The sequence below is a fragment of the Chlamydotis macqueenii genome, chromosome 2 (genome assembly GCF_036417535.1).
Source record: "Chlamydotis macqueenii isolate bChlMac1 chromosome 2, bChlMac1.mat, whole genome shotgun sequence".
NCBI lineage: Eukaryota > Metazoa > Chordata > Aves > Otidiformes > Otididae > Chlamydotis > Chlamydotis macqueenii.
Window position 1 is genome coordinate 16,768,581 of NC_141557.1, and position 27,561 is coordinate 16,796,141.

Sequence of the window (27,561 nt, forward strand, 5' to 3'; positions counted from 1 at the left end):
TGGCTGTATATACTCAATCTTTGTTCTTATATCACAAACAGGCCAGCATAATGTATTTTTTCTAATATTCCACTGTTTTATTAAAGCCGATTTAATCATTTAAGACGCAGCATACTTTCTTTTTAATGAAGTTTGTTGTGCAGGTTCGTAAGCGCATATGTACTGATATATGTCCAACCATAGCTTTTTGGTTCTCTCTCTATATATATAATAATAAACTTTTTTAAAAAATAAACCCAAATATTTTAGTGACAAGGCTGCAAAAAAACATACTGAAGAAGAAAGAAGTAGTACTGTGTCTCTGAAAATCAAAAAGAAAACCAGAGGCATTTCTTCTGAATCTGTTAAAATACAACCAGCTTCAAAATGGTATGGGTTGCTTATTTTTCTTCCTTTGATTTTTTAATTTTTATTTTCTGTATCTATAATAATTATCACCATACTTAGTAGTTGTTAATATCAGTTATATTTTTCTAATTCTGTTACTAGGCAGTGTTGTCATACCTGTTTAAGATGCGCTTGTTCATATTAGTTTATAGCTGTTTAAAGTGGGTGATGCTGTTTGTTTATTTTTAGTAAATCATCAGGCAGGTTTGAAGAAGTTGGTGAAAGTTCCTCAGAGACTGAGGAAGATGAAGAACAGCCTATACGTCATCAGGAAGGACACACTGATTTGCCATCAGAATACTGGGGAATTCAGAAGCTTGCAAAATATTTAAAGGTGAATTAGAAGCATTGATAAATTTTATTTTTTAAAAAAGCTATTCTTTCCCTTCTACAGCTGAGGACACCAGACCAGCTCCTTGTCTTTTTCACCTTCCATATATTTTAGAATAGCCCTACTATGTAGTATGTTCAAATCCTGAAACTGTGGACTTTCTTATCACCCACTCATTTCTCCTGCATTTTTTAATCTGCTATTTTTGGTTTATATAGGCCCCTAGATTAAACCATCTGTTTGGCGTTATTTAAACTTAAGATGGTATAATTTCTTTATTAATTTTTGGGTTTCTGGGTTGGTTTTTGGGTAAAACTTTCCAAGATATTTCTTTATGTGAATAATGACTTTCAAGAGTTTTTATTAAAACTGAATACTTGCCTAAAGTCTTTCATCAACTATGATTGATGCATATGAAGTAGCTCTAATGTGGTCTTGTGTCTGGATAGATGCTGTTAGTGGACAAAAATATGTATGATAAACAGGCATCCTCTAAAACAAAAAAAGAAGGTTTTTTACACAAACTTGTTGAAAACGTTTAGGAACCGATAAATATAGATGTTTAGAATTCTGTGTATGTCTGAAACATGTAAAAAAAACCAACAACCCTCTACTATTCTGGAAAACTCTAAAATTAATTGTATTTTTCCCTCAGGAGAAATTCCTTTACAAGTTTGTACTGGAATTTATGTACCGTAAGTTACTAGTAAAAGCACTGGTTTATTTGGTTTTTTTGAGTGCAGCTACAGATTACACACATCCGACTGATAAAATGGTGGTGCTGCCATTTGGTACAGAAGAGATACTTGTGAGGCATAAGCAAAGCTTTGGCTCCTTTCAGTCCTTTAGCCATTGTAGAAGAGTAACTTGGTCTTTTAAACAGTTTTCAAGGCACTCACAGTGCTTTTTCTCAGTTCGTGTATGTGCAACCTGTGCTAGTAGTTGTAGCCAAAGAGGCACGGAAACACATGGATAACATAGGTCTCTCTAGAATTCTTTATCTGTTGTTTTCTAGGTTGGACCTCTTGTCATATTCTTGTCATTTTGGCTATGTTAAAATAGCCCTTTTCAAGTGTAATCTGGTGAAACATTCAGCATGTAACTTGATCATCTATCTGCTAATGCTAAACCCACTATATATACATTTTGCATGATACAATTGTTTCTATTTGTATATAGTTACAATTGAAGGTGTTGTTTTCAAATCTTTCAATGTACTTATAGCTTGCTTCTGTCTGTCTTATGGACCACCTTTTAGTACTTTTCTGAGAGCTCAGAGTAGACCCAAGGCCCTTCTGGAGGGGATACTTGAAATTCACTACTGTTGACGAAGTCCCAGAAATGTTTTAATTGGCCCATCCATGGACCACCCTCTTTGCTGACAAGGCTTTTCTCTCCTAGTTACGTAATTCTCAAACTCCCTTTCCTCTTTAGATCCTTCATATTATCATGTTTGGATTTTAGTATTGGACTTGATTGAATACTGAAACTTACCTACAATTGCATGAAACCATTCTGAATGAAAAATGAGAATGGCAAATAGGAAAATATATTTTTCATGATCCTCTGTTTTAGAAATGAATGTATTTTGTTCCAGCTGTCAACAAGCAAAATTACTTAGTGGCTTAGAACTAGAAAAAGAAAGGGGAACATATTTGATCAAGTTGTGAGTATCTGTTAAGAAGTGTTTATAATATAAAATTGCATTATATGAAGACGTTTTGTTATGAAAATTTAAATATATACTTGTTTATGTATTCATGCACACCTGAATCTTCCAATAGTTCTTTAAATTAGGTATAAATTAAACAAAGTACTTGAAGATATATTTAAAATAGTTCTTTGTTGATTCTTGCTACGTAAAGCAAGAAGTCCCTAGTGTCAGATAAAGCTGAAAAGAGATGCCTCAGTGCCATACCACAGACAGTGGTTGAAATTTTTATTGATGGAGTGCTACTTTAGCTTGCACATGGAATTCATTTTAATTCAAGTATAAATACTGCACTTCTGGCCAGACTTAGGAGATTTTTTGGCATTCTTGTTGTTCATGTAGGCAAGTGTTCATGACACATGCAACATAAGAGAAAATAAATTTATGACTCCAATATTTAAGTACTTACAAGCATATTTATATAGAAGCACAAATTTCAGATGGCTTGTGTGTCTTCAAAGGTTGTATAAATTGCTTGCATGTCTTAAAAACTTAATTAAATGGCTGAAATAATAGATGTTTGAGATACCAAGTTAGAAGTATAATAATTTGTAGGTGCAACCATGTTTTGAATGTCTGCTAAAGTAAATGTGAATCATAGTTCAGCAAGACTCTATAAAAGATCACTTTGTGAACACAAAACTTTGTAAAACCTGAAAGATACCTGATTTTTATACCAATGTTAGATTGTAATTAAAACTTTAAAAGATAGTTGCTTCCTGTATAAAGTAATCATGCCAGATCCTATGGATTGTGCCAAATACAATGTATTTGTATACCTCCTCATGGAGAGAAAATTGCAGTGCAGGGGAAATTGCCTTCTGACTTTTTGCCCTTCTCCATTCCCCTTGCTTTTTGGGAAAGAGCAGCCATGTTGGAATTGCTCCACTGGGAAGCAGCTGCTTCTGTGGTCTGGCTCCTTGTCCTACCTTCAAGCTTCCCAGGGCTGTGAAACAGAACACGGAGTGTGCATGCTATTGCCATGTCTCCCCATCGACCTAAGAATGGGCAGCAAAGACATATCAGTGAGCAGCTTGGTGATGGCATTTTGTTAGGCATTTTTGGGGGCTAGAGTAGATAAAATTAGAATGAAGCACTCCATTGATGTTTGTAACAGTGAGATTCACTCAGGAGAGCCTACTTCAGTTTTCACGTTTTTTATTCAAGTAGTGCTTCTGAAGTAGTAGATTTCTAGGGGGAGGACTACATTTTACATGTGAAGAATTTTAGGAATAGGTGAAGGAGTCACATTTTTCAATTAACTTTTTACTAGAAATGGGGAACATCATGTAGAAATGCAGAATATTCTTTGCGGCAGAGCTGGGGCTGTTCACTGGAAAAAAAAAAGGAGAAAAAAAAGGTGATAGCTAGGCCTGATACTTTGTGCTGCTTGCTGTTAAGCACTGATTATTACCAGTTTTAAGATATAATTGAGATGTTGAGAGGTTAATTTGGGCTGGTAACTGTGCCAGGAATAACTCCTGTCTCCAGAATAAGTCTTTAATCCCTTAAGCCCTTGTGCTGCTCAGTTTTGGTTCCTTGTAAGGATGAGATTTATATGTACACCTGTGCCAAGGTGAGCTCTGGATAGAGTTCTGCAGGACCATATCAGTTACAGAATTCTTCCTTCAGTTTTTTACCTGGAAAGTCATTTTACTTTTGGCTGTATTTCAGGAGAACACTAGTGAAATCAGTCAAGTCTTACACCTCATGTAAAATATCCACTAATTTCATACCTGTTCTGAATTACTCCAGTTCAAACAACCTCATTCCCAGAACAGCGTTGTGTTTCTTTTCTACTTTGGAATCATAGGTGAACAAACCTGTCTCTCCCCAGATGTTTGCATCTTGTGCCAGGTCCAGGAGCTAGAGAAAGGATATGGTGCTGCACAGGAGCTAGGGAGGATGTGCCCTGAGTACGACCTTGAACACCAGCTCCAGGTGCGCATGTGTGCTACATTGCAGTGGATGGATGGCTGGGAAGGGAGGACATCTGTCACATGACTCAGTGAAATCTCATGGACTGGGCAAATAAGAGTTTGCAGGATACAGTGTATTCAGGTCTGCCACACAACTGTTTTGGCAGCACCTTTGGAAGACTGTTGCATTCAAGCAACATTTCTGTAGCTGGCAGGAGGCCTACATTACATAAAGGTGGCAAACAAACCAGAGAGGCAGGAATGTACAGGAATATTCCTTCTTGTCTTTGCCTCTTCCCTTTTCTTTCTCTCCAACTCCCTCTAAAAGTCCTCACTTATTTCTAGGTGATTGGGTCAAGGAAATTGAAGTCTTAAGAGATCAAAGCTATGGGTCTAGTTCTTACAGTGCATGTGCTGCAATGAGTATTGACCAGGCAAGACGTTCTGCCCATCGCTTCTGCATCCCCTTTGCAGTGCGAGCAGAGCTGAGCCAGGAGGATGTACTGTGACTGCTGCACTGCAAGCAAGAGTTTATTTCCTCTTCTCAGGTAGCTCAAATTTATCTGTTAGGGAAATGCAGCTGTGTGTTGACTTGCAGGAAGGAATAGTGGATCCCTGGCTGAGCTCTTTGTACATGGAGGGCACTAGCATTCTTAAGGAAGAAAGGTACAGGTCAGAAATGCAGAAAGTCAAATAGACAGTGAAAAGATGCAGGGAGGCTCTACCAGGAGCTAAGATGCAGGATCTGAAGTTAGAGGTTCATGTAGATATTGTTGATAAACAGTATGGGATAGTTTTATTTCCCAGGAAAAGACAAGGATATGTCTGAAAGTTGGAATGTAGGGACTTGGGGCAAACTGGAGTGCAGGACATCCATATATGCATGAAAGGTAAGAATGTGGACAAGAAAGGTCCAAACTATTATAGAAACAGGGAGTCTGTTTCAGAACGTTTGAGGACCGTGTCTTAAATGGCAGTTGCGTGTGTGTGTGGAGTTCTTTTGCACTCTATATACAAGGTTTGCAATGTGGCATTTCCCCGCTTGGAGGGGAAGGAGGAGTCAGTCAGCAACTGCTTGCACACTTCCCTACTGTGCATTAATAAAGTCAGTCACATCTTTATCTCTAAGGTGAAACTTGTTGTATCTGAGGTATAAGGTTTTAGGTATCCAAAAATAGATATCTTCCTCATAAAATTTTGCAGTAGAAAACATCAAGCCTTGCAAATAAATTATTAATTTCTTGTGCAAATGAAAATTGTGTAAGAATCTCAGCCCTCCTGTAGTTTAACACGAGGTGTATACAGTAACTCTTTTATAGGAACCAATTGTAAATTTATGGCATTTGCAAATACATTGATGTGGCTTGTATGTGGCTCTCAAAATTTGTATGAAATAAAGGGTAGATGCAGTATTTTCTAACTGCATAATGGAAAAGTATAGCTTTCTTAAGTTATAATGGTACTGGAAATGTTCCAAATTATGAAGATTACACTAGTACTCATTATAAAAATTTAAATCAGCTTCATAAACTATGCATGGATTAAGAAATTGTATTTTGGGATTAGCAGAAAAGTTATTCTGCTTTATTCTAAAATGCAGAACCTCAAAAGAGACATAAACATATTAGCCTAAGAAATAAAGTGGATCTTTTAATAATAATTCATTTAAAGTGAAACTACACAAAAAATGATTTTAAATTTTGTAAGACAAGTGAAAATAGTATTAGTGTTACAATGTACCCACTAAAGTTCCAATTGTTTGTTTATTTTACAGATTGTAATACTGCTCAAAAGTTTTGTGGTAGTCATAGAAAAACTCTAAAATCTGTGGTGTTTATGGATATCCCTGAACAAAAAACTGCACAAAGAACTGCAAATACAAATTCTGAGGAGCTAACTCTCCGTTTCTTGAATCTGCTTCCTTTTTGCCAGGAAGAGTTACTGATGGGTAGAATTTTACAACTATAATTGGATACTTAGATGATTAACATAGAAGTTACAGATTTGGTCAGATACGTAACAAATGTAGAAATTATTTTGCGTCCAAACTTATCAAAGTTTGTCTGTAACCTTGAAATCTGACCCTAGATGTGGCACAGAGGCACATATTAAAATCTAATAGCAGCAGCAGAAATATCTGATCTGTGTAGGAAATATATTGCATATAATTTTATTTTTTTCCACAATCTGTACATGAGTTAACTGTTTTTTCTTTATAATATCACATTAGCAAGACTTGCATCAGATTATATTTTAGCTATTAAATATAAAATAAGCATATATAAGTGCATATAAACTATTTTTGTATATAAAACAATTTTGCCACTGTTTTCAGGACTGACCAACTTTGCAGATAATTTAGCTAACCTTATTAGTAACCTTTTTGCTGTAGTTCGGCTGAGTGGTAGACTTATTTTTCAGAAAATACCAAATGTCTGAGACAGAATCATGTGCCACCTGCTAGTGTTTCTAGGTACATGTTTGGCTAACTTGTCAGCTTTGGAAAGTAATCTCTTCATAGCACTCTCTTCTCCAGTGTTTGTGAACATCTCTTGTTCCCATCTTCCAGAATTAGTCAAGATTTTTTTTTAAATTTCAATAAAGAATGTGATTACTGAAAAAAAAAGGGATAAAAATATGCATTTTGTAGTTAAAATATGTGTTTTTTAACAACCTAGCCAGTGCTGGTCATGAAAAAGAAATATTTTTATGATAAATTTCCTGGGTAGGAAATATTGGCAAACGATGAACTCTCAAATTATTATTATAATTGGCACGTCTGAAGCACTTGCATAGCTCTCTCCTCAAAATACTGTACAAACAATCGTTCCTCATCACAAGAGACATATAAAATTCATAACAGCTAGTTGATTTTTCACCATTAACACCACTTCTGATTAATTTCTGTGTCGCAGAAGTTTAATTAATGTTCTGAGGGTCACTCATTCCTAGGAGTTTCATAATTGATTAGATGAAAGATGAGATAGAAATAAAGAAAAAAAAAAGGCAAAAAAAAAAGTAATATTCAACAAAAAACAGGAAGAGATGGTGTGTCAAAAATTAAGGGCTGAGGAAAAGAATGTAAAATAAGTGATGTTTGTTTCTCCTCTTTCTGCAGGATTGTATTCTATTGTAAAAGCAGATAATTAAATTAATGAGCTATATTTTTGACACTGTAACTATTGTACCTCTGAAGTAATTGTAAATTGCCACAGCCGTCTCAGTCTGAGTTAGAGCTTTGTAATTATGAAGTGGATAATAGAATTCCTGGGTTTCCTAAAGAAGTAGAACATGATTGTGACTGACAGCTACCAAGAGTTTTAGGAAGTGAGAATGGCATTCTTCATTGGCTCTAAGTGTTCCACATTGGATCTAAGTTCAGTTTAATCACAGCTTACTATACACACAGTTATTTCAAAGGCGTGCCTGTGCTTCAGCCATGTCTGCATAGAATCATAGTATGGTTTGAGTTGGAAGGGACCGTAAATGTCACCTAGTTCCAGCCCCCCTGCCATGGGTAGGTACACTTTCCACTAGACCAGCTCGCACAAAGCCCCATCCAAGCTGGCCTTCAACACTTCCAGGGATGGGGCAGCCACAGCTTCTCTGGGCACTGTTTCAGTGCCTCACCACTCTCACTGTAAAGAATTTCTTCCTTATGTCTAATCTAAAGCTACCCTCTTCCAGTTTTTCCTGTGCTCTTACTAAGCTCAGTCTAAAGTTTGTTTTATTTCTCCAGAGAACATTTTCCTTAGTTTTTCATAAACTATTGATATAATTTTGTTTTTCTTGCAAAATCTTTTTTTTGGTCTGGTTTCAAATCACACTGTCTTTTCTGTCTGCTCAGTGCTTATGAAACCTCAGCAGTGTGCTAGCTCTCTGGTAGTCTGTATAGGTAGAGGTCCTTCCTAGTTCAATCTCATTTAATTTTCTCCACAGATTCACTTGTGCTGGTTTCCCGAATGAGTTGGATCCATAAAAATAAAATAGCTGTAATAACATAAAGGCTTTTATTCTCTTTGTGAGCCAAGTGCTAGGCGAAATCAAAATTGCTTAGGCAGGTCTGACATTGTCACACAAGGTCAGTAGTACATCTGTATTATGGACCGCATATATTACATCTCCAAGTCTGCAGTTAGGATTTAAAAGTATCAATGTTAAATTAAAAAACAGTAGTGCTGTTTGTATAGTTTGTTTTTTTTTTAAATTTAATCCTAGACCCTTTTCTCTTTCTCATTCAATCCTCATCTCCTGGCAACTTCTGCATGTTCTTTTAAAAAATATATGTGCTTTATTTTCCTCAGATGAAGTGGCCAAAGGCAGGGAGGGGGCTGTATCTGTGTTCTAGTCCCAAGACATAAAAGGCAATACCTAGACTGGGATTCATCTCACCTAGCTCTGAATATAAACAAAGTAGATGTTTGTATGTGAGCTGGGCGTTCAAGGCTACCTTTTTGATCAGTGGAAAAAATAGGCACTTTTAGGATGTGATTCATCTGATATTTTAAGCCTTTAATTCAAAGTGAGATGGATCACGTTTTCAACTTCGTTGTTGACTTGTTCTCATTAACAGAAATGTAAGATGACTATAGATGACTCGATCTTAATTATCAAGAATGTAGGATGGCTGTAGATGAGTGAATTTAGACAGATGATTCCCATCCTCACAGTCTTGTGCAGTTGAAATCATCAATGAGTGTAATGTGAAGTAGTTTTGAAGGCCTACTCTTATTCTAGATTCTTTCTATATTTGGAAATAGGGATTTGCATGCTTTCTGGCCTTTTTTTCTTGGAACACTTTGTAAAGATCAGCCTTTTTGATAACAACCTTAGAAGCTAATTGGCAGTCCTCAGTTAATGGGAAAATTAATTGATAGGCATCTGCTAGATATCTATGCTTCAACTTTGTCCTAGCTAGCTTGGTGACTGTGCTTGAGCTGTGTTTACATAGACAAGAGACATGTGATCAGCATCCTATAGGTTTGTCTTGCTTCTAGTTCTTCAGAAGGGTTTCAGTAGACCAGACCTACTGGCTTTACACAGCTCTTTACCTTCTTAGCACTGTATGCTATTCTATGACTCTATGATTCTATGCTGCACTGTCTTTGGACCTGTTCAGGGAGTGGGTTCCAAGTTATGCAAGCCAACCTTCTTCAGTACACAGAGTATCCAGATACTTGTATAAAATCAATAATCTCAGGATGGAATGTCTGAATATAACTGTCTAGTCAGCCTGGAAGACCTGAAGGCATTGTATTGTTTGTATAGGCACTATAGACTTGTGATAGTACAGGATATTCAGGCTTACCAATAATACAAGTATCCTGCCAGCATGGATGTCCTCTATGCCCGAAGAAGACACAAATGCTGAAGACTTGAATGTGGTGCTCACACCCATTTTATCCTGTCTTAGTGTCATAGAATCACAGAATCATAGAATGGTTAGGGTTGGAAGGGACCTTCAGTGGTCATCTAGTCCAACCCCCCTGCAAGGAGCAGGGGTTATTACAAAGAGGGGTTATTATGTCTTTTTATATACATAGTTACTATCCCTTTACAGCAGGCAGCAAGATGGAATATTAGTATCTTCTTTAACCTCATGATTGAAGATGTTTTGTCAAGATGTGGGTGGTGTTGGCCATGTTTCTGATGCTCATCAGGCAGGCTGAGTATATGTATGATGATGTTGCATACTACTATTACAGTTGCTGTGGCAATGGACTTCCCACTCCGAAACGATTCATTACTTCATGGTAGAAGTTAGCGTGACCATTTCTAGAGGGAGTTACCTGACCTTTTGGCTGTAGATGTAGGCATGCAGAAAGCTTTGCATTTCAATACCAGAGAGCATTGAATGGAACAACTCTCCTTTTGTGTGTGGCTTACCAAGTGTGTAAGTCTCTGTTCTCCAGAGCAACCTCTTCTGAAAGTGAGGAGAGGGCAGGAAAGTGACTGAGATTCAGTATGTCATGATCCAAACAAACAAGTGAGCAATCTTCCTTCAACTGAGGTTGAACAAATGTGTGGCCTGTCGCTTTCAAAAACATGGTCCTGTCATCAAGGATGCTGAGGTAAATCACCTGTTGAGAGACTCCATCTGTGTGGTGATAGTGGCAGCTGAAGGCAGTGTGCTGCTGGACATAGAAGATGGTACCAAGGAGAATGGGATCTCTTACAAAAAAAATGTGGAAGATCATGATTTGTGCATTAAATAAAGCAATTTGCATATGGTAAAAGAGCCTGACATCGTGGGCAGAGGAAGTCTAGGCTGGTTGCTGAAGCTGAATTAATTCTCACTTTCCCAGATGAGCTGAAATCTGAACTCTGGTATGGGTACCGAAGGTACTGCAGGTGGCCTGTGGTAACCAAAACCTAAGCCAGAGCTAAAATTCAGAATGACCTCAGTGCTCTTGAATGGTGACATTTTGTAGTAACAGTAGTTTCTGATAGATCAATTAGATTAAATGCTGAATCAACATCTGTTGCAGTGATCTGATCTGGAAGTCACAATGGGATTGTGGGTTTGTTGTCCACATTACAGTATTTTTATTTTTCTCTCCAAATTTATTTACAATTGAAAAGAGTGCAGTCCATTTTCTTTACAAAATTGTCCAGATGCAACTGGGGAACAAATACACTCCTAAACTGAAAATTTCACAAATGAGAAGATAAACTTGCACTGTTAAGATATTATATATTACCTTGGCCAGGTTTTCTGTGGTTTTTGGGTCAGCATTTCACTTCTCTCCAAGTTTGAGGTTTGAGAAGTTACTGGGAAAAACATTCTACTATTCCTAGCCCAATGAAGTAAAAGTTTGTATGTTTCCGCATGAACTACATTGACTCTTACCTCCTCTATAGTAGACTCAATTACTATGAATCAGAAAAGGAAAGCTAACAAAGTGGATACATGTCTTAGGAGAGTTTTCAAGAGGGAATCAACAGTTGCCTAACAAAACCTTCTGGTTCACTCAGAAAGTAATAGACTTTTTTTTTTTTGTTTGGAAACTGATTTCTTTTCAATTTCATGAAATATGGTGACAATTTAAACTACTCTGTCTGGGTCATAACATATATGTCACTCCTGCCACTGTGAAGGGTCAGGGTCAAGGTATTAATCTACAACTAAAACCATGCAACTTCTGTGCATGGTTTTAGTCCAATGTGAATATTTTGGAGTTTGTGATTTTGTGATGCCTGTGATTTTCCACTGGCTTTAGTTATATTAATCTGTATGGTTTACATACTGCCAGGCTGTAGCCAAAGAATACCAGAAGATTCAGGAAATGGGGCAGGGAATTATTCCGTAACTCAGTTATACTTGTCCATAACTCATCTCTTAAGAAGCTGCAGCTTGTATGTTTTATAAACTAAAATGAAAAATTTGAACTAGTGTTTAAACCAAAACAAAACTGAGTGTTCAGAGGTTCACTAGCATAAAAAAATTGCCTTGCTGAAGCATATTATACATACTATACTCCAATACTCAATCTTTCATTACACTTTATCAAAATTTATTTAAATTTTTAATTATTTTTTAGCAGAATATTACAGAATAGTCTATGCTTTGAGAGAGTCAAGTTCAACAGAAAATCAAAAAGAAGAATTCTGTTTTATACTTTACTACTTATCTTGGCATGTGGTCAGTAGCAGGCAGGAATTTTGTGAAATGAGTCAAGGACCACTGGTATCCTGAGTCCAGGTATGGTGCCTTTCTCATAGAACTGTCCTTTCTCTAGTGTCAACTGTGACAATTCTAAACTCTGATACAGGTCTCTACTGTAGGAAGATCAATCAAAGTAGCAGAATTATGCCACATATGAAGTCAGAGGGTTCAAGCAGTAGAACTGGGTCGTGCATGCCATAAAGTGGACTGTGGCAGGTTAGATACTCCATTGTTCTCCTGTACAGCTCCTGTACAGTCTCAGCTATCTGAAAAGATAATATTTCTGCCTGCTGGCAGGTCATCTGCAAAAACTTTCATAGAATCATAAAATCATAGAATAGTTTGGGTTGGAAGGGACTTTAAAGATCATCTAGTCCAACCCCCCTGCCATGGGCAGGGACACCTTCCACTAGACCAGGTCGCTCAAAGGCCCATCCAGGCTGACCTTGAGCACTTCCAGGGATGGGGCATCCACAGCTTCTCTGGGCAACCTGTTCGAGTGCCTCACCACCCTCACCATAATGACTTTCTTCCTTATGTCTAATCTAAATCCACCCTCTTCCAGTTTAAAGCCATTACCCCTTGTCCTGTGACTCCATGCTCTTGTCAAAAGTCCTTCTCCAGTTTTCTTGTAGGCCCCCTTGAGGTACTGGAAGGCCGCTATAAGGTCTCCCTGGAGCCGGCTCTTCTCCAGGCTGAACAGCCCCAATTCTCTCAGCCTGTCCTCATAGGAGAGGTGCTCCAGCCCTCTTACCATCTTTGTGACCCTCCTCTGGATTCAGTCCAACAGGTCCATGTCCTTCTTATGCTGGGGGCTCCAGAGCTGGACGCAGTACTGCAGGTAGGGTCTCACAAGAGCAGAGTAGAGAGGGAGAATCACCTCCCTCGACCTGCTGGCCACACTTTTGATGCAGCCCAGGATGCAGTTGGCTTTGTGGGCAGCAAGCACACATTGCTGGCTCGTGTTGAGCTTCTCATCAACCAACAACCTGAAGTTAAAAAAACACTTTAAAAACTTTAATGGTACTTACCCTTTCCGGGGATTACTCTAGAAGAAATTTTGTGTCTTTCTTTCCTAGCCTACTGATCCAAGATCATAATTTCAAAATTTAAAGCTTTGTATTCACTAAGAAGAATTTTAATTAGAATGGGAGATGTGATACTGAAATCTTAAGCCTATGTATTTTATTAACTGTTATCTGTATCTGTGATCTTATATCTGTTATGGATCTATCATTTTTTTAAGAAGATAAGGAAATATCTAATAAAAACCTTTCATATTTACAAAATTTCATGGTCATAAATATTCACAAAAACTAAATAATAGAAAATAGGGCTAGAGCAGGATTCAGGAGGTCATTTACTTCACCTGCATGCCTCCAAAAGAGCATCAGTTCTTAGTGTCTTTATTCCTTGTTGTGTTATTTCTTTAACTTTCTTTCCGGTGATGGAGATACATAACTGCTGTAAGCAATATATTCCAAAATTCAAATGTTTTTACCATTTAAAAAGTTTTTCTAATACCTAGCATAAATCATCCCTGATGTAATTTAACCTTGTTATTTCTTGTCTTACCCTCAATGGACCTGGAGAACAGATGATTGTTTTTATAGCTGTTCTTTAAACCACCTTCTTATTCTCTTAATCTCTAGAGTAAACAGCTCCAGTTCCTTAAATTTTTCTGTGTAGATTGTACTTTTGAGATACTTTGCTATCCTCCTGTGGCCTTCATCAAATTGATCAGTGTCCTTTTTGAAGTATGGTACCTAGAATGGATGTTGTACTTGCACAGTGGTTTTATCAGTGCCAAACTGAAGAGAGATTATTTCTTTTATCTTACAGGTTCACAAATCCTGTTATAAACCTCTCTGTAAAGTTTGCTTTCTTTTCTGACAACACTGCTATTGATAGGTAATATCTATCTTGTGTTCCATTGTTAACACCAGATTTCTTTCTGCAGTTCTGCAAACTAATGTCTTTGGCATGAGCCAGTTCTCTCAGTACCATGTCCATTGGTAGTTTTATTTTGGTTTGTGTCCTTATATACTTGTGTTATTCTTTTGTTTTCTTTCTTAGTTACTTGATCATGTTCTCACTCTCTGTATGCTTCCTGAGTAAGGTTGCCTTATTATATAGTGCTGGTAAGACTGATTTTGGAAGCAGTGGGTCTTGTTCTGGTGTCCAGGTTTTCAAAACGTCTTTCAAAAAGTGAAGTCAGGTGAGCTCATTAAACAGTAAAGATAATTAGCCTTTAGAATTCCCATTTCTTGATGTCTTTAAATCAAGACCAAAGTCATGCCCCAGACAGATGCAGTGTATGTGTTAGTCAAATGCTAGTTATTTTGTGGTACACAAAAATAAATGGATGAAAATTTAATGACTTCTATTATGAAGGCAGTCAAACTAGCTGGGTTAATATTCCTTTTTACATTAAATCTTGATTTATGTTTTTAAGAATGAAAAGATAATTCAGCAACCTTTGCATGATACCTCTGTAGTGTTCACCATTCCTGAAATGCCCTTTTCAGTTGTGGAAAGAACACAAAGGCAGGCTCCACACCTTGCCCTACTGTAACAGAGAAATTTTATGGGGAAGGTCTAATAGAGATATTTTCTTTTCTTTCTCCCATTACAGAAGGTGAGATTGGACTCACAGATACCGAATTTATGTACACAGTTTTACCATTGCCTAAAACAGCTGCCTTTGTATACGTACATTAAAAGCGTTAGCTAGATTAGTCTGTGCATTATTGTATTATAAAAGTGTTCTGTTAAACACTGCAAAAATAAAGCAAAAGAAAAACAAGCTTTGCTACACGTTCTTGATAGTTCTGTAATTCTCAGTTGTGAGCTCTGAGTATCACAATGGAGACATTACACATATATTGCACAGATGTTTTACTGATAGTGTAGCAGTGATACTGTTTTATTTTTGTTTAATTTGTGGATATATATGTTATACCATGATATAGGAAGAGAGGCACATTTTAAAATGAATCTGTGTTTAATTTCAAGCCTTAAAATTGATTTTTGATCTGCCAGTAGAGTTTGTTTTGCATCCAACATATCAGATTTCAAATGATATAACAACATGATGCAGATTTTATGTCAATTTAATGGAGAGGTAACTATTTCCATGCATGTTAAAATCTATGCTGTAAGTACTGCAAGATTTACTGTAATGATAACTTCCAGAAACAAAAAATAATTGTTGAAACCATCAGTACTATTTCTTATTTTGTAGAACTGATGCTTCAGCACATATGAAAAATATTTCTTTGTGGTTTTCCTTTAAAAACAATTCAAGTGGTGTGTGCATTTTTGAGGAAAAAAAAAAGAAAAGCATATATATTTTATATACAGTTCTATTTTTATTTAATATAAGATAATTAAAAGTTGTTTATTTTTTAAAACACAAGTCATACTAAGTGTCATATACCAGCCATTATACATGTAAGATAAGTGAATTAGGAATTACTACACTATATTTAAATGTAGTTTCACTGTAGGAGAAGCACTCCTCAAAAGAAGAGACATCACTTGTCAGGTTAGCAATATACTTCTTACATTTATGTAAAATAATAAGACAAGTTTTCTCTTTAAACACCTGTTGCAAAATTTTTATGATACAAAGCAATGTAAATCTCAAAGTCTAAGCTACATGAAAAGACCACAAACTTGTAAAAGGACAGCTGTTGTTCCTTTTGAGCTATAAAATATTGTTTAGTTTTGGGATCATATCTTATGGATTTAAAAAAAAATCATTTAAGCTTTGATATGTGCAGATAAACTGAATTCTCTAGGAAAACATTTGAAAAATTGCTACAATATTTGATTCCTTAGGACATATTTTGCAAAACAGATCAAAATATATTATTAAATCTAGACATTTTTCATTTTCTTCTGAAGTCAAGATGATAATGATTAATAAAAAAGGTAACTTGAAAAAATTGTAGGAATCTTCTTTTAGGACACTATATGATACAGATGTTAAAAAAATTACCTTTATATTTAAACAGTTTTCTGTGGGCAAATTCTGTGGATATATATTGTTACAAGAAATTTAAGTAAAAATAAGCTATGAAGCTCCATCCGCATAAACTTCATCGATTAGCAGAAGTGTTTTGTCTGATGTAAGTTACTGATTTGAAACTTTATCAAGTATTTTTCTCACCTTCCTTTTGGATGTATATTCTCACTTATAATTCTCTACTACGTTTATGGTATCTGTTAAAGAGCGTGTTAAAATTAAAGACTTTTTGCTATATTTGTCTTACTGTTTCTGTTTACATTTAGGACATATTGCAAAATGCTGTGTTTCATATTAGCAAACATTACGCATTTTTTCAATATTCAGTTTTTCTGTATGGTGTGCACAGTTGAACAAAATATTTTCCTCTGGAAAGGGTGGGCTCAAAGTCCTTTACAGTTTCAGAACTGTCATTTGAAGGAGATTGGCTTAGGCAACACAGTTCAGATCTGGATGGGAGCCAAAGCTTCCCTGGAATTCAAAGGCATGTGGGAGGTGGATACTGTTTGATTTACTAGGTGCTCTAGGTTCTGACTTCCACGTCAGCACCAATTGGCATTGCTCATGCACTCCAGCTTCTGTTGCAGCTACATAGTAGCTCAGCCCTCCTAATTTCTGTGCAGTTGGGTTCATAGCTGATTTGATTGATAGTAAATCTATATTTTAGGTTCAAAAGAATCTGTTGTTATCGTATGGTTTAACTTTCTGCATACCACAGAGTATATTCTTTGATATTTTTTTCTTGCTTTTAGTCTAATAGCTGTGACTGAAATAGAGCTTATCTTTTAGAAAAATATCCAATCTTGACTGAAAAATTTCCACTGTTGGAAAGCTTATAATCATAGAATCATAGAATCATAGAATAGTTTGGGTTGGAAGGGACCTTCAAAGATCATCTAGTCCAACCCCCCTGCAAGGAGCAGGGACATCCCTGACTAGATCAGGTAGATCACAGCCTCATCCAACCTGGCCTTGAATGTTTCCAGGGATGGGGCATCAGCCACCTCTCTGGGCAGCCTGTTCCAGTGTTCTACCACCCTCACTGAAAAAAAATATTTTCCTAATATCTAGCTAAATCTATCTCCCTTTATTTTGAAACCATTACCCCTAGTCCTGTCACAACAGGCCCTAGTGAAGAGTCTCTCCCCATCTTTCCTGTAGGTTCCCTTAAGTACCGGAAGACCGCTATAAGGTCTCCCTGGAGCCTCCTCTTCTCCAGGCTGAACAGCCCCAGCTCTCTCAGCCTGTCCTCATAGGAGAGGTGCTCCAACCCTCTTATCATCCTCTAATCACTCTAACCAATTTCTTACAAAGGATAATTAACTACACAATGGAAAACTTGCATTTAACTCCTCATCTAAATTTTAGTGCCTTTAACTTTGAATCATCAAACCTCTGTGCTAGACTGTGGAGCTCTCTGTTATCACGTTCCTCTTGCTCATAGATTTATTTATTCTCTATGAATAAATCATACCTTAATTTACTTTTTAATAAACTGAATAGTGCTTCCCATGTCTGTCTTAATGCAGCTGTTTTCCAGGCTTACAGTAATTTTTATTTCTCTACTCTGAATCATCTCCCTATTTTCACTTTCCTTCTAGAACAATAAAAAGGAAAGGACACAGAATTTCAGTAGTAGTTGTACAAGTGCCCGAAAGGAGATAATACATATGTTCCTATTCAGTACTTTCACGTACACATCCCAAAATTCATCCTTTTAATGAAACGTTACACTGTAATCTCAAATTCATATTCAATGTCCTGAGTCTTTTTATATGCTCTGGTTTCCAGGATAGAACTCCTACATTGAGCTGTATCCTGTTTTCATTATTTGTAAGTGTATGACCTTAAATTTAGAATCATAGAAATATAGAATGGTTAGGGTTGGAAGGGACCTTCAAAGGTCATCTAATCCAACAGCCCTGCAAGGTACTCCAGCCTTCTTATCTTTTTTGTGGCCCTCCTCTGGACTCTCTCCAACTGGTCCATGTCCTTCTTATGCTGGGGGCTCCAGAACTGGACACAGTACTCCAGGTGGGGTCTCACCAGAGCAGAGTAGAGGGGGAGAATCGCCTCCCTCGACCTGCTGGCCACGCTCCTGTTGATGCAGCCCAGGATGTGGTTGGCCTTCTGGGCCGCAAGGGTGCATTGCCTGCTCATGTTAAAAGAAACTGTATTGGGCAAACCAAAAGACAATGTATGCCAATAACCTGGCTGCAACAGGAGGGGAGACATGATAATCTGGATGGAAGTTTTCTATGTTTAAAGCTCATCTTTTGCACTCCAGATGTCCTGACCTCTGATTTCCACAAATGTGGGAAACTTGACTGCATTAATAATAGTAGTGTGAAACTCTGTTGATACTCTACCAAGGCAGAAGAAACTCAGGACCATAAGTGAATGCCCAAGGCGTAGTAAGAACAGGGCAAACACACAGCTTTGTAATATGCTCGGAGCTGCCACCTGTTTTTAGCTCAGGGAGTTGAAAATTTAATGAGATTGTTTATATTTTCACTGACCTTAAATTAAGTCTTTTAGCTTTCACAGAATCCTTTCACAACCAGTGCCACTAGTCTGTTGCCTCTTTTGAAGAACCAACTCCCTTTATTTCTTTTTAACCTGAATCCTATTATGCCTCATAATGAAAAGATATTATATTTGTATTAAAGAGACATTGGACAGTCAATCCCTGTCTATCCCACTCAATGCTATCCCCAGCATTGTAGACCTCTATCATATTCCTTCAGACATCCCTCTTCTAGACTGAAAAAACATTGGATTATCTTTGCTGCTCTTCTCTGAATCTATTCCAGTGCTATAATAACATTCCTGAAACTGAGGCTGCAGAACTGCATGAAGTTTTTAAGGTGACTGTGAACCATGGGTTTGTACAGTGGTATAGTGATATTCTCTGTTCACTATTTTTTTTTCCAAATAAGTCCTAATATTCCATTTGGGTTTTCATTGCCGTCTACCCTAACTCCAAGAGATCATTTCTGGTTTTTAATGGTCAGCTGAAACCTGTCATTTCATTGATACAGTTAGGATTGTTTTTTTCTGATGTACATCACTTCTCATTTTCTCATTTGCTATTTTATTGCCCTCTTAGTCTTAGCAAGTTCTTTAGCAGTTTGTCACCACTGATCCCGAATCATAATAACATCAACAAACTTTTTCACATAACTAGTCCTTCCGTTTTCCGGGGTGTGTATGAGTATGTTGAATTGAACAACTTCAACACAGATCCATGGAACTCCACTAAATCACATCCCTTTATTGAACTGACTATCTACTCTTATCCCCAGTTTCCTATCCATTAGTCATTCTTTTCAATCCGTACAATGACCTTTCTTCTCATAATCTAGTGGCTTAGTTTCTTTACAAGGTATCAGGGAGGGACTTTGTCAAAATCTTATGGAGTCCAGTTAGATATGTCAACTAGATCATCGTTGCTGCAAGTTTGGTAAGTTTTGTAAGGCAGGAGTTCTCTTAATAGATCCATGGTGACTCTAAGTGGATCATGTTGTTGCAAGAATATAGTATTTAGACAAATATCTGCTAATTCTGCTCTTTATCACAATCTACCAATTTTTCCAGCATGGCTCTTTGGCTAAAAGGCTTTAGATAACCCTTGAACACTTCTCAAAGTTAACATCACATTTGTTGTTTCCCAGGACATTGGTAACAGGGCAGTATGAAGCAAGAGGGCACATGCCACTTCTACCGAATCAGCTATTTTATCCTATTTCCTTTGTAACCCAGTTGAATACTATCTAATAATGGCAATTTGTTATTGTCCACAATGTCAGGGATTTTTTATAAAAACTTTCTACAGTGACTTCAGTTTCAGAGTAGTCCTCTGAATTGTCCTTCACAATGAAAGATTCCAGTTGGAATCTCTCTAGTTTCTTCAAGAGTGAACACCAGTACAAAGAATGCAGATAGTTTGTCTGAAATGTCTGTATCTTCACTATGTGTTCTTTTCCTATCTGCAGACACTCATACAAAGCTCAAAATACTTGACTGTATAATTCACATACACAGCAAGCCATATTAGGAATTTGTCACCTGTGCTATTCACTCTTGCTTCAATTTATATACCATTTGCAGACTTCATCAATAATTCTGTGTTGTACTACTTTTGTGTTATTTAAAACCATAGAATCAAAATAATCTAACATGTTTCTTCTTTAGTAGTTTTACTAGTGCTAGTAGAGGAAATTAAATTTTATATTAAATGCACTTTACACATTTTTAAATTATTTGCTTTATTTTAGGTAGGTAATCCAACAGCTACTTTAATCGCATTGTGTTCAATGAGAGATTTCAATCTGTCTCAAGAAACTTGTCAGCTGGCCGTCAGAGACACTGGATGTCTTGAAGTTTTAATTAATTTACTTGATACAGAAGAAATTAAATGTCAGGTAAGTAGCTTTGTTGAATGGAGCAATGAATATGCCTTTTCTATTAGAATACTTTTTCAATTTTCAAAGTTATATAGCATAAAGATAATTTATTTCTCTCTTATTTCTGTATTTTCTCAATTTCAAGGATTTTTTAGAAAAAAAAATCTTTGAATTTAATTTTTCTTCTTTTCTTCTGATTCACTTTAAAAGATTACATGTTTTAGATAATTGAGCATTTTAAATAATTTTTCTGTTTATGTATACTTAAATAATGTTTAAATTCTGTTGTCTTCCATTTTTAGATTGGTTCATTAAAAATCTTGAAGGAAATTAGTCAAAATACATTGATCAGACATGCAATTGCAGATCTTGGGGGCTTAGAGATCATGGTGAAAATACTGGACTCTCCAGATAAAGATCTAAAATGTTTGGCAGCTGAAACAATTGCTAATGTTGCTCGATTTAAACGAGCACGAAGGACAGTAAGGCAGCATGGAGGAATCAAGAGACTGGTAAGCAGACATTAAAATTTGTACTTTTGTCATATGCATATTTTTGTCAAAAAAATACATCATATATTATATATATTCTTGTGATAGTGTTTTGCCATCATTAAAAAGCGGTATAATGTCAAACTTCCCAATTGTTTTTTTTTAGGTTGGGCTGTTAGAATGTGTTTCAGTGGGATCAACCAGTCTAGCACCATATCAAGCAAAAGATACTGAAGTAGCACGCTGTGGGGCTTTGGCACTCTGGAGCTGCAGCAAAAGCACCAAAAATAAAGCAGCAATCCGTAAAGCTGGTGGCATTCCATTATTAGCTAGGTGGCTCAAATGTTCAGAGGCAAACATCTTAACTCCCGTTGTGGGGACACTACAAGAATGTGCCTCAGAGGTAAGTAAACACATATAGCTAAGTTATTTCTAATCATCAAGGCAATTATCTACTAAAAGGAAGCATTACATTTGACTGTCACTTAAACCAGGGCAGTAATCCCATCAGGAAGTAGATGCTTTGTGTGGTCAAAATGTTTTTGAGAAGGTCACAGCTTGTAATGAAGTAAAGACCACATATTTTATATTTAAAAGGCTAGGAGTAATTTGTGAAAGAAAATATATAGAAATGAAATCCTTAATCAGTTTCATTTTTTTTCATCAAACTTGTCAAATTTGGCGACTTATGCTATGTTCTAGTTAATCAGTACACTTAAATTCTACAAAGCTAACCTGCAGATGTGACCAAGAAGATGCAATGCCCTGCACAGGGCAGTGTGGTTTACAATGTCCTTGTGAATTGGGTAAGATGGTGTCTGATCAATTGCAAAAAGAAGAAAGGAACATATGTGGTTTTTTCTACAGATTTCTTTGGCATGTTTCACAACGTTGAGTATATTCAAATTTTAAATTTAAATACAAGTATTTTTTTACCATCACCATATAAGATCAGTGGTTATTTCTCTGTGGAATCATGTTTGCAATTAAGGTGCATTGCACTTAAGGTCAAAAATATATATAAGTTCTCTTGGTGAATTTGAGGCATGGAAAACATGATTTTTCAAATAACGTTACATTATAAAACACTTTGTATTTGCAAAATTAGCTTCTTGAACTACACAGGTTTATGCATGCTGCACAAGACAGCAACCTGGCAGATTTTAGCCTCAGTAAGTCGATACTGAGAAGGTGAAGTTTTTGAGGGTTTCTTAATCTGTCCAAATTTTGAAATAACACTAAATGCATCTCTTACACAGATGTTTCCTCTCTCTTAAATAGTGATCCCATTAAGAAACCTGTGGGTTAAAATTTGGAAGAGAAGATCACTAGAGAAATTTATTTCTAAGAACAAGTTTTTCTGACCTTGTTTGAGGAATAGATCAGTTGTTTTGGCTGCTGGCTCTTGGTGAAATGAGCGGATATTTCTTGATCCCATTCTGAAGCATCTTTTTCTTCCTTGGCTCTGAGCGGGGAGTCTGGACCATTGCAGCACCTGATCTTACAGGTGATTTCAAGAGCACTGCAGAGAATTTACGTATTTGACTAACTGAGACCATCAATAGTATTTTCAAGGCAATGCAGATGACTTGTGCTTAAAATAAAGTACAAGGCTTCTCAGTATCAAAGCCTAGAATGGCACTGTATTGTTATTGTGACTAGTGTTACTAACTGTTAATATACAATTTTAAAAGATGCAGTTAATACACGGGATTTAAAGGATGCAGTTTATCTTTTTAGCCAAGTTACAGACTTGCAATAAGGACAGAAGGAATGATTGAGAACCTTGTGAAAAATCTTAGTAGTGAACATGAAGAGCTTCAGATGCATTGTGCAAGTGCCATATTTAAGGTAATTGTATTATTATAATTAGTAGATTGGAGACAGGATTAGCCCTTTGTTTTCATGTCGTCAGTTTTAATATTTTTTAGTTTTACTATTTCTCTAATGGATAAGAAATTAATTTATAAAAATGTTGATGGTCTTTAGCTTAATTCGTATGAGAATAATTTAGCTGCATATTTAATACTGTAATTAAGTTCCTACCTGCTCTTCTTGTGTGCAAGACCTAAATTGCACAGGTAACCAATGGAGAGAGGCAGGACATACTGTGCAAAGAGCTACTTTGAATTTCTATTTGAATTTATTTTTGTTTGTTTGCCCGCCCAGTGGACAATGTGACAGTATATAAGCACTGTTGCATAAACAGTAGCGATTTACTGTCACACTCTCTTGCTGAGTTGTTAGAATATTCGGATACTTTAATAAAATATTTATGTTTTCTTCTGTATTAGTTTTTACTAGTTACAAGATAATCCAACTAGCTTTTGAAGACATCATTTTACACGTTTTACATAATATGTCATAATTTTTTTTTATAGTGTGCAGAAGATAAAGAAACACGTGACCTGGTTAGACAGTATGGAGGTCTACAACCACTATGTGTTCTGCTTGGTAACTCTGAAAACAAACAACTTTTAGCAGCTGTGACAGGAGCAATCTGGAAATGTGCAATCAGTGGAGAAAATGTGTCAAAGTAACAATTTAATTTTACAAGCATTTCTTACATTATCATGTTATGATTTTACAGACCTCTATAGTTTTCAAAATTGTTATGTCATAATTCTTCAAAATAATACTTTATAATCAGTTGGGCTTTCAACTTAGGTTTTGTAGTACTTTAAAAATTGCCACCTGACTTCGTCAGGGTACAGTGAGAACAGTGTTAAATTCCTAGAATCTTCATAGAAACATAGAAAGGTTTCGGTTGGAAGGGACCTTAAAGATCATCTAGTCCAATGCCCCTGCAAGGAGCAGGGACACCCTCCACTAGAACAGGTCACTCAAAGCCCCATCCAAGCTGACCTTGAACACTTCCAAGAATAGGACATCCACAACTTCTCTAGGCAACTTGTTCCAGTACCTCACCACCTTCACTATAAAAACTTTCTTCTTTATGTCTAATCGAAATCTACCCTCTTCCAGTTTAAAGCCATTACCCCTTGTCCTGTCACTCCATGCCCTTGTCAAAAGTCCTTCCCCAGTTTTCTTGTAGACCCCCCTTGAGGTACTGGAAGGCCACTATCAGGTCTCCCCAGAGCCTCCTCTTCTCCAGGCTGAACAGCCCCAACTCTCTCAGCCTGTCCTCATAGGAGAGGTGCTCCAGCCTTCTGATCATCTTTGTGGCTCTCCTTGGGACTCACTCCAACAGGTCCATGTCCTTCTTACACTGGGGGCTCCAGAGCTGGATACAGTATCGTGTCCATTGACCTGCTGGCCACACTTCTTTTGATGCAGCCCAGGATGCAGTTGGCTTTATGGGCTGCAAGTGCACATTGCCAGCTTGTGTTAGCTTCTCATCAACCAACAGCCTGAAGTTAAAAGAAAACTTTAAAAACTTTAATGGTGTTTACCCTTTCCTGAAGAGTCAATGGGGACAATTGGTGCCTCTAAAGAATAGTTAAGATATAGGACACCGAGTCAGGAGGTGTACTAGCACATACTAAATATTGGACACACAGGCGTATCTGATATACCCACTCCTCTCTTTGGCTTCAAACTGAAATCAGTGCTGCATGATAGACTAGTTCGCACACTTAGCTTTAATGTTGTATGTCAAGAGAGACAGAGAGCAAATTATCTCATTCTAGTGTAGATATCTAATACATGTTAGTTTCACCTACTTCAGAAATATACTGGAATCTAGTGTAATTAGCATAAAGGCCTCTCTCCTTCACTGCAGAAGGGGCTCAGAAAAGTAGCTTAGTCTGGATATTCAGCTTTTAAATGAGTGGAACTGATGAGAGTCCTACCATAGGTACCTACAACCTCTCAGTATCAGAGTTCTGAGTGATTATCTGAGAATATAAGGAGTATCAGTAATCTTCCTGCAGCCCTAATTTTGGTGTACTTTGCTGGACAAGCAGATATGATGGTTAACTGATGGATAAAAATCAGAAAGAATTCTAGTAATAAGGGTTTACAGTCTGGCTTTTTACTGTCCTAAATGAGTTCCCAAACCATTGGTATACAGAGCCATGGTCTTTATATACTCTGCTGCTGTCCTACTGCTTTTTACATTCTTGACTGCACAGTAACCTGGCTTTCCAGAAGGGTGTATCCTTCTTTTCTGTGGGCTTTGGGTATCTGTACAGAGGCATCCTGGTTCTGGATCAATCAGTGATGAGATGGACTGAATGGCTCTCTCTATACTAGTAAACTAAACCAGGCCAAACCTTTCAGGGTTCAGGCACTTTGTTATGATAATCCATACTGTTTAACTGCTAGCAGAGTCCCTTACGCAGTTTGGCCTGTGCCAGCAAGCACTCTCCCAGACAATGCCCAGACACTTCTTGGGAACAATGCAGACAACAGATTGTTTCCATTAGGCAGAATGGGTGAGGCCACCCTGAATTGTGAGGATAAGAGATTTTAGCCATATGGATGCTATGTTGTGCTTCTTGTCCTCAGGGCTAGAGAATGAGCCGCGGCCTGTTTTATTTATTAGTATAGCTGTAGCCAATAATTCTGTCCAAATGCAAACAGATTTTTGCTGGGCTACTCACATATCTTTGGCAAGTGCTTGGTGCTCCATGAAGGTTACTAGCCAGGCACAGCTCCAGACTTGAGCTGAATTCATGCATTATGTAGTGGTGAGCTTGAAGCAGTAAACCCTATCCAAACTCAAGACGAGAGGGCACTATAGAACAAGAAAGGAGGATAATAGGAAAGCACATGAGTAGATCTGGAGGCGTGAGCTTGAGTCTGGCATGAAGCTAGAACTAAGAAAATCTGCTGGTTCCTTCAGGGCCACTTCATTATCTTTGAACTACTCCACAGTGTTTCCTATACCTGAAGTATATTGCTGAGATGTGGTGCTGACTCAGCAACGAGCTGATACAGGTGCCTGGGCCTGAGTAGCTCGGATTCCAGTTTGCATGCAAGCAGTTGTACTGCTTCTGGACACAAGATGGCCCGAGCCAACAGCTCTGTCAGGCTGTAGCCTGCCCATGGTAGAGCTAGCTCGTATTGTTCCATCTGTGAGGCAGCTGGGTATGCAACACAGATAAAGTAGCCAGAGAAAATAGGTTATTTTTTTAAAGAAAATTGTTTGCGTGTTTTGTTGCTCTTTTTTTCATGCTGTTCATGTTTTCTCTTGAAAAAAAAGTTATAGAGATACTTCCAAATTGTAGTGAACAAGGAGAGGAAGATTCCTCCTTAAGCAAATGCTTGAATCATGAAAAATGAAAGTTTCTCATTTCTCAGTTACTTTAACTGTTACACTGATAAACAGACTTGGAAAGATGAACTTTTATTGAAACAGTTCTAGTTCTGTCATCAAAATCTTAAAAATACTTTTTTTTTTTTTGGTATGAGAGAGAAGCCGTATATACAACTGATTCTTGGAAAACACAGAGTATTTGTAGCTCAAGTAAACATTTCCAGAAGCTAGGGGCCATGGAGGAAGCACAAATGAGAACTCTGCACCCTCAGATAAATTATCTCTTTAGGGGAGGAACTATATGTATTTACACAAAGGTATAAATCAAAGCATAATTATTAGATAATATACAGGTTAGATCTAGCTTGATATACCAAGTGGAATTATCATAAAATTGTAGAATCGTAGAATATTTCGGGTTGGACAGGACCTTTAAAGATCATCCAGTCCAACCCCCCCGGCAAGGAGCAGGGACACCTTCAACTAGATCAGGTTGCTCAGAGCCCCATCCAACCTGGCCTTGAATGTTTTCAGGGATGGAGCATCCTCCACCTCTCTGGACAATCTGTTCCAGTGTTCTACCACCCTCACTGTAAAAAATTTCTTCCTTATGTCTAATCTAAATCTATACCCTCTTCCAGTTTAAAGCCATTACCCCTTGTCCTATCGCCACAAACCCTGCTAAAAAGTTTGTCCCCATCCTTCTTATAAGCCCCCTTTAGGTACTGAAGGGCCACAATAAGGTCTCCCTGGACTTTCTCTTGTCCAGGCTGAACAGACCAACTCTTTCAGCCTTTACTTATAGGAAAGGTGCTCCAGCCCTCTTATCATTTTCGTGGTCCTCCTCTGGACCTTCTTCAACTGGTCCAGGTCCTTCTTGTGTTGGGGGCTCCAGAACTGGATACAGTACTCCAGGTGGGGTCTCACCAGAGTGGAGTAGAGGGGGAGAATCACCTCCCTTGACCTGCTGGCCACACTACTTTTGATGCAGCCCAGGATACATTTGGCCTTCTGTGCTATGAGTGCGCGTTGACTGCTCATGTCCAGCTTTTCATCCACCAATGCCCTCAAGTCCTTCTCAGCAGGGCTGCTCACAATCCCTTCGTCCCCCAGCCTTTATTGATACCAGGGATTGCCTCAACCCGTGTGCAGGACCTTACACTTGGCTTTGTGGAACCTCATGAGGTTCACATGGGCCCACTTCTCAAACTTGTCCAGATCTTTCTGAATGGCATCCCATCCCTCAAGCGTGTCAACTGCACCACTCAGCTTGCTGTCGTCTGCAAACTTGCTGAGGGTGCACTTGATCCCACTGTCTACGTCACTGATGAAGATATTAAACAGAATAGTCAAGGTGTATCATAGAAAATGTATGAAAGGAAGATACAGTATGTGTTAA

At 37.5% G+C, this 27,561-nt stretch overlaps 1 protein-coding gene across 1 annotated transcript in view; it reads left to right on the forward strand.

Moving 5' to 3' along the window:
- Positions 1 to 240: 240 nt before the first annotated feature.
- The window catches only part of LOC104474489 (outer dynein arm-docking complex subunit 2), a 75,031-nt gene continuing 47,710 nt past the window's right edge, over positions 241 to 27,561 (forward strand). Inside the window, exons 1-7 of the mRNA XM_086741600.1 lie at positions 241 to 369; positions 577 to 721; positions 20,322 to 20,468; positions 20,753 to 20,962; positions 21,108 to 21,344; positions 22,682 to 22,792; positions 23,323 to 23,477. Of these exons, the coding sequence (XP_086597726.1) occupies positions 20,361 to 20,468; positions 20,753 to 20,962; positions 21,108 to 21,344; positions 22,682 to 22,792; positions 23,323 to 23,477 (821 nt within the window). The 5' untranslated portion in view covers positions 241 to 369; positions 577 to 721; positions 20,322 to 20,360. The remainder of the gene's footprint in view (positions 370 to 576; positions 722 to 20,321; positions 20,469 to 20,752; positions 20,963 to 21,107; positions 21,345 to 22,681; positions 22,793 to 23,322; positions 23,478 to 27,561) is intronic.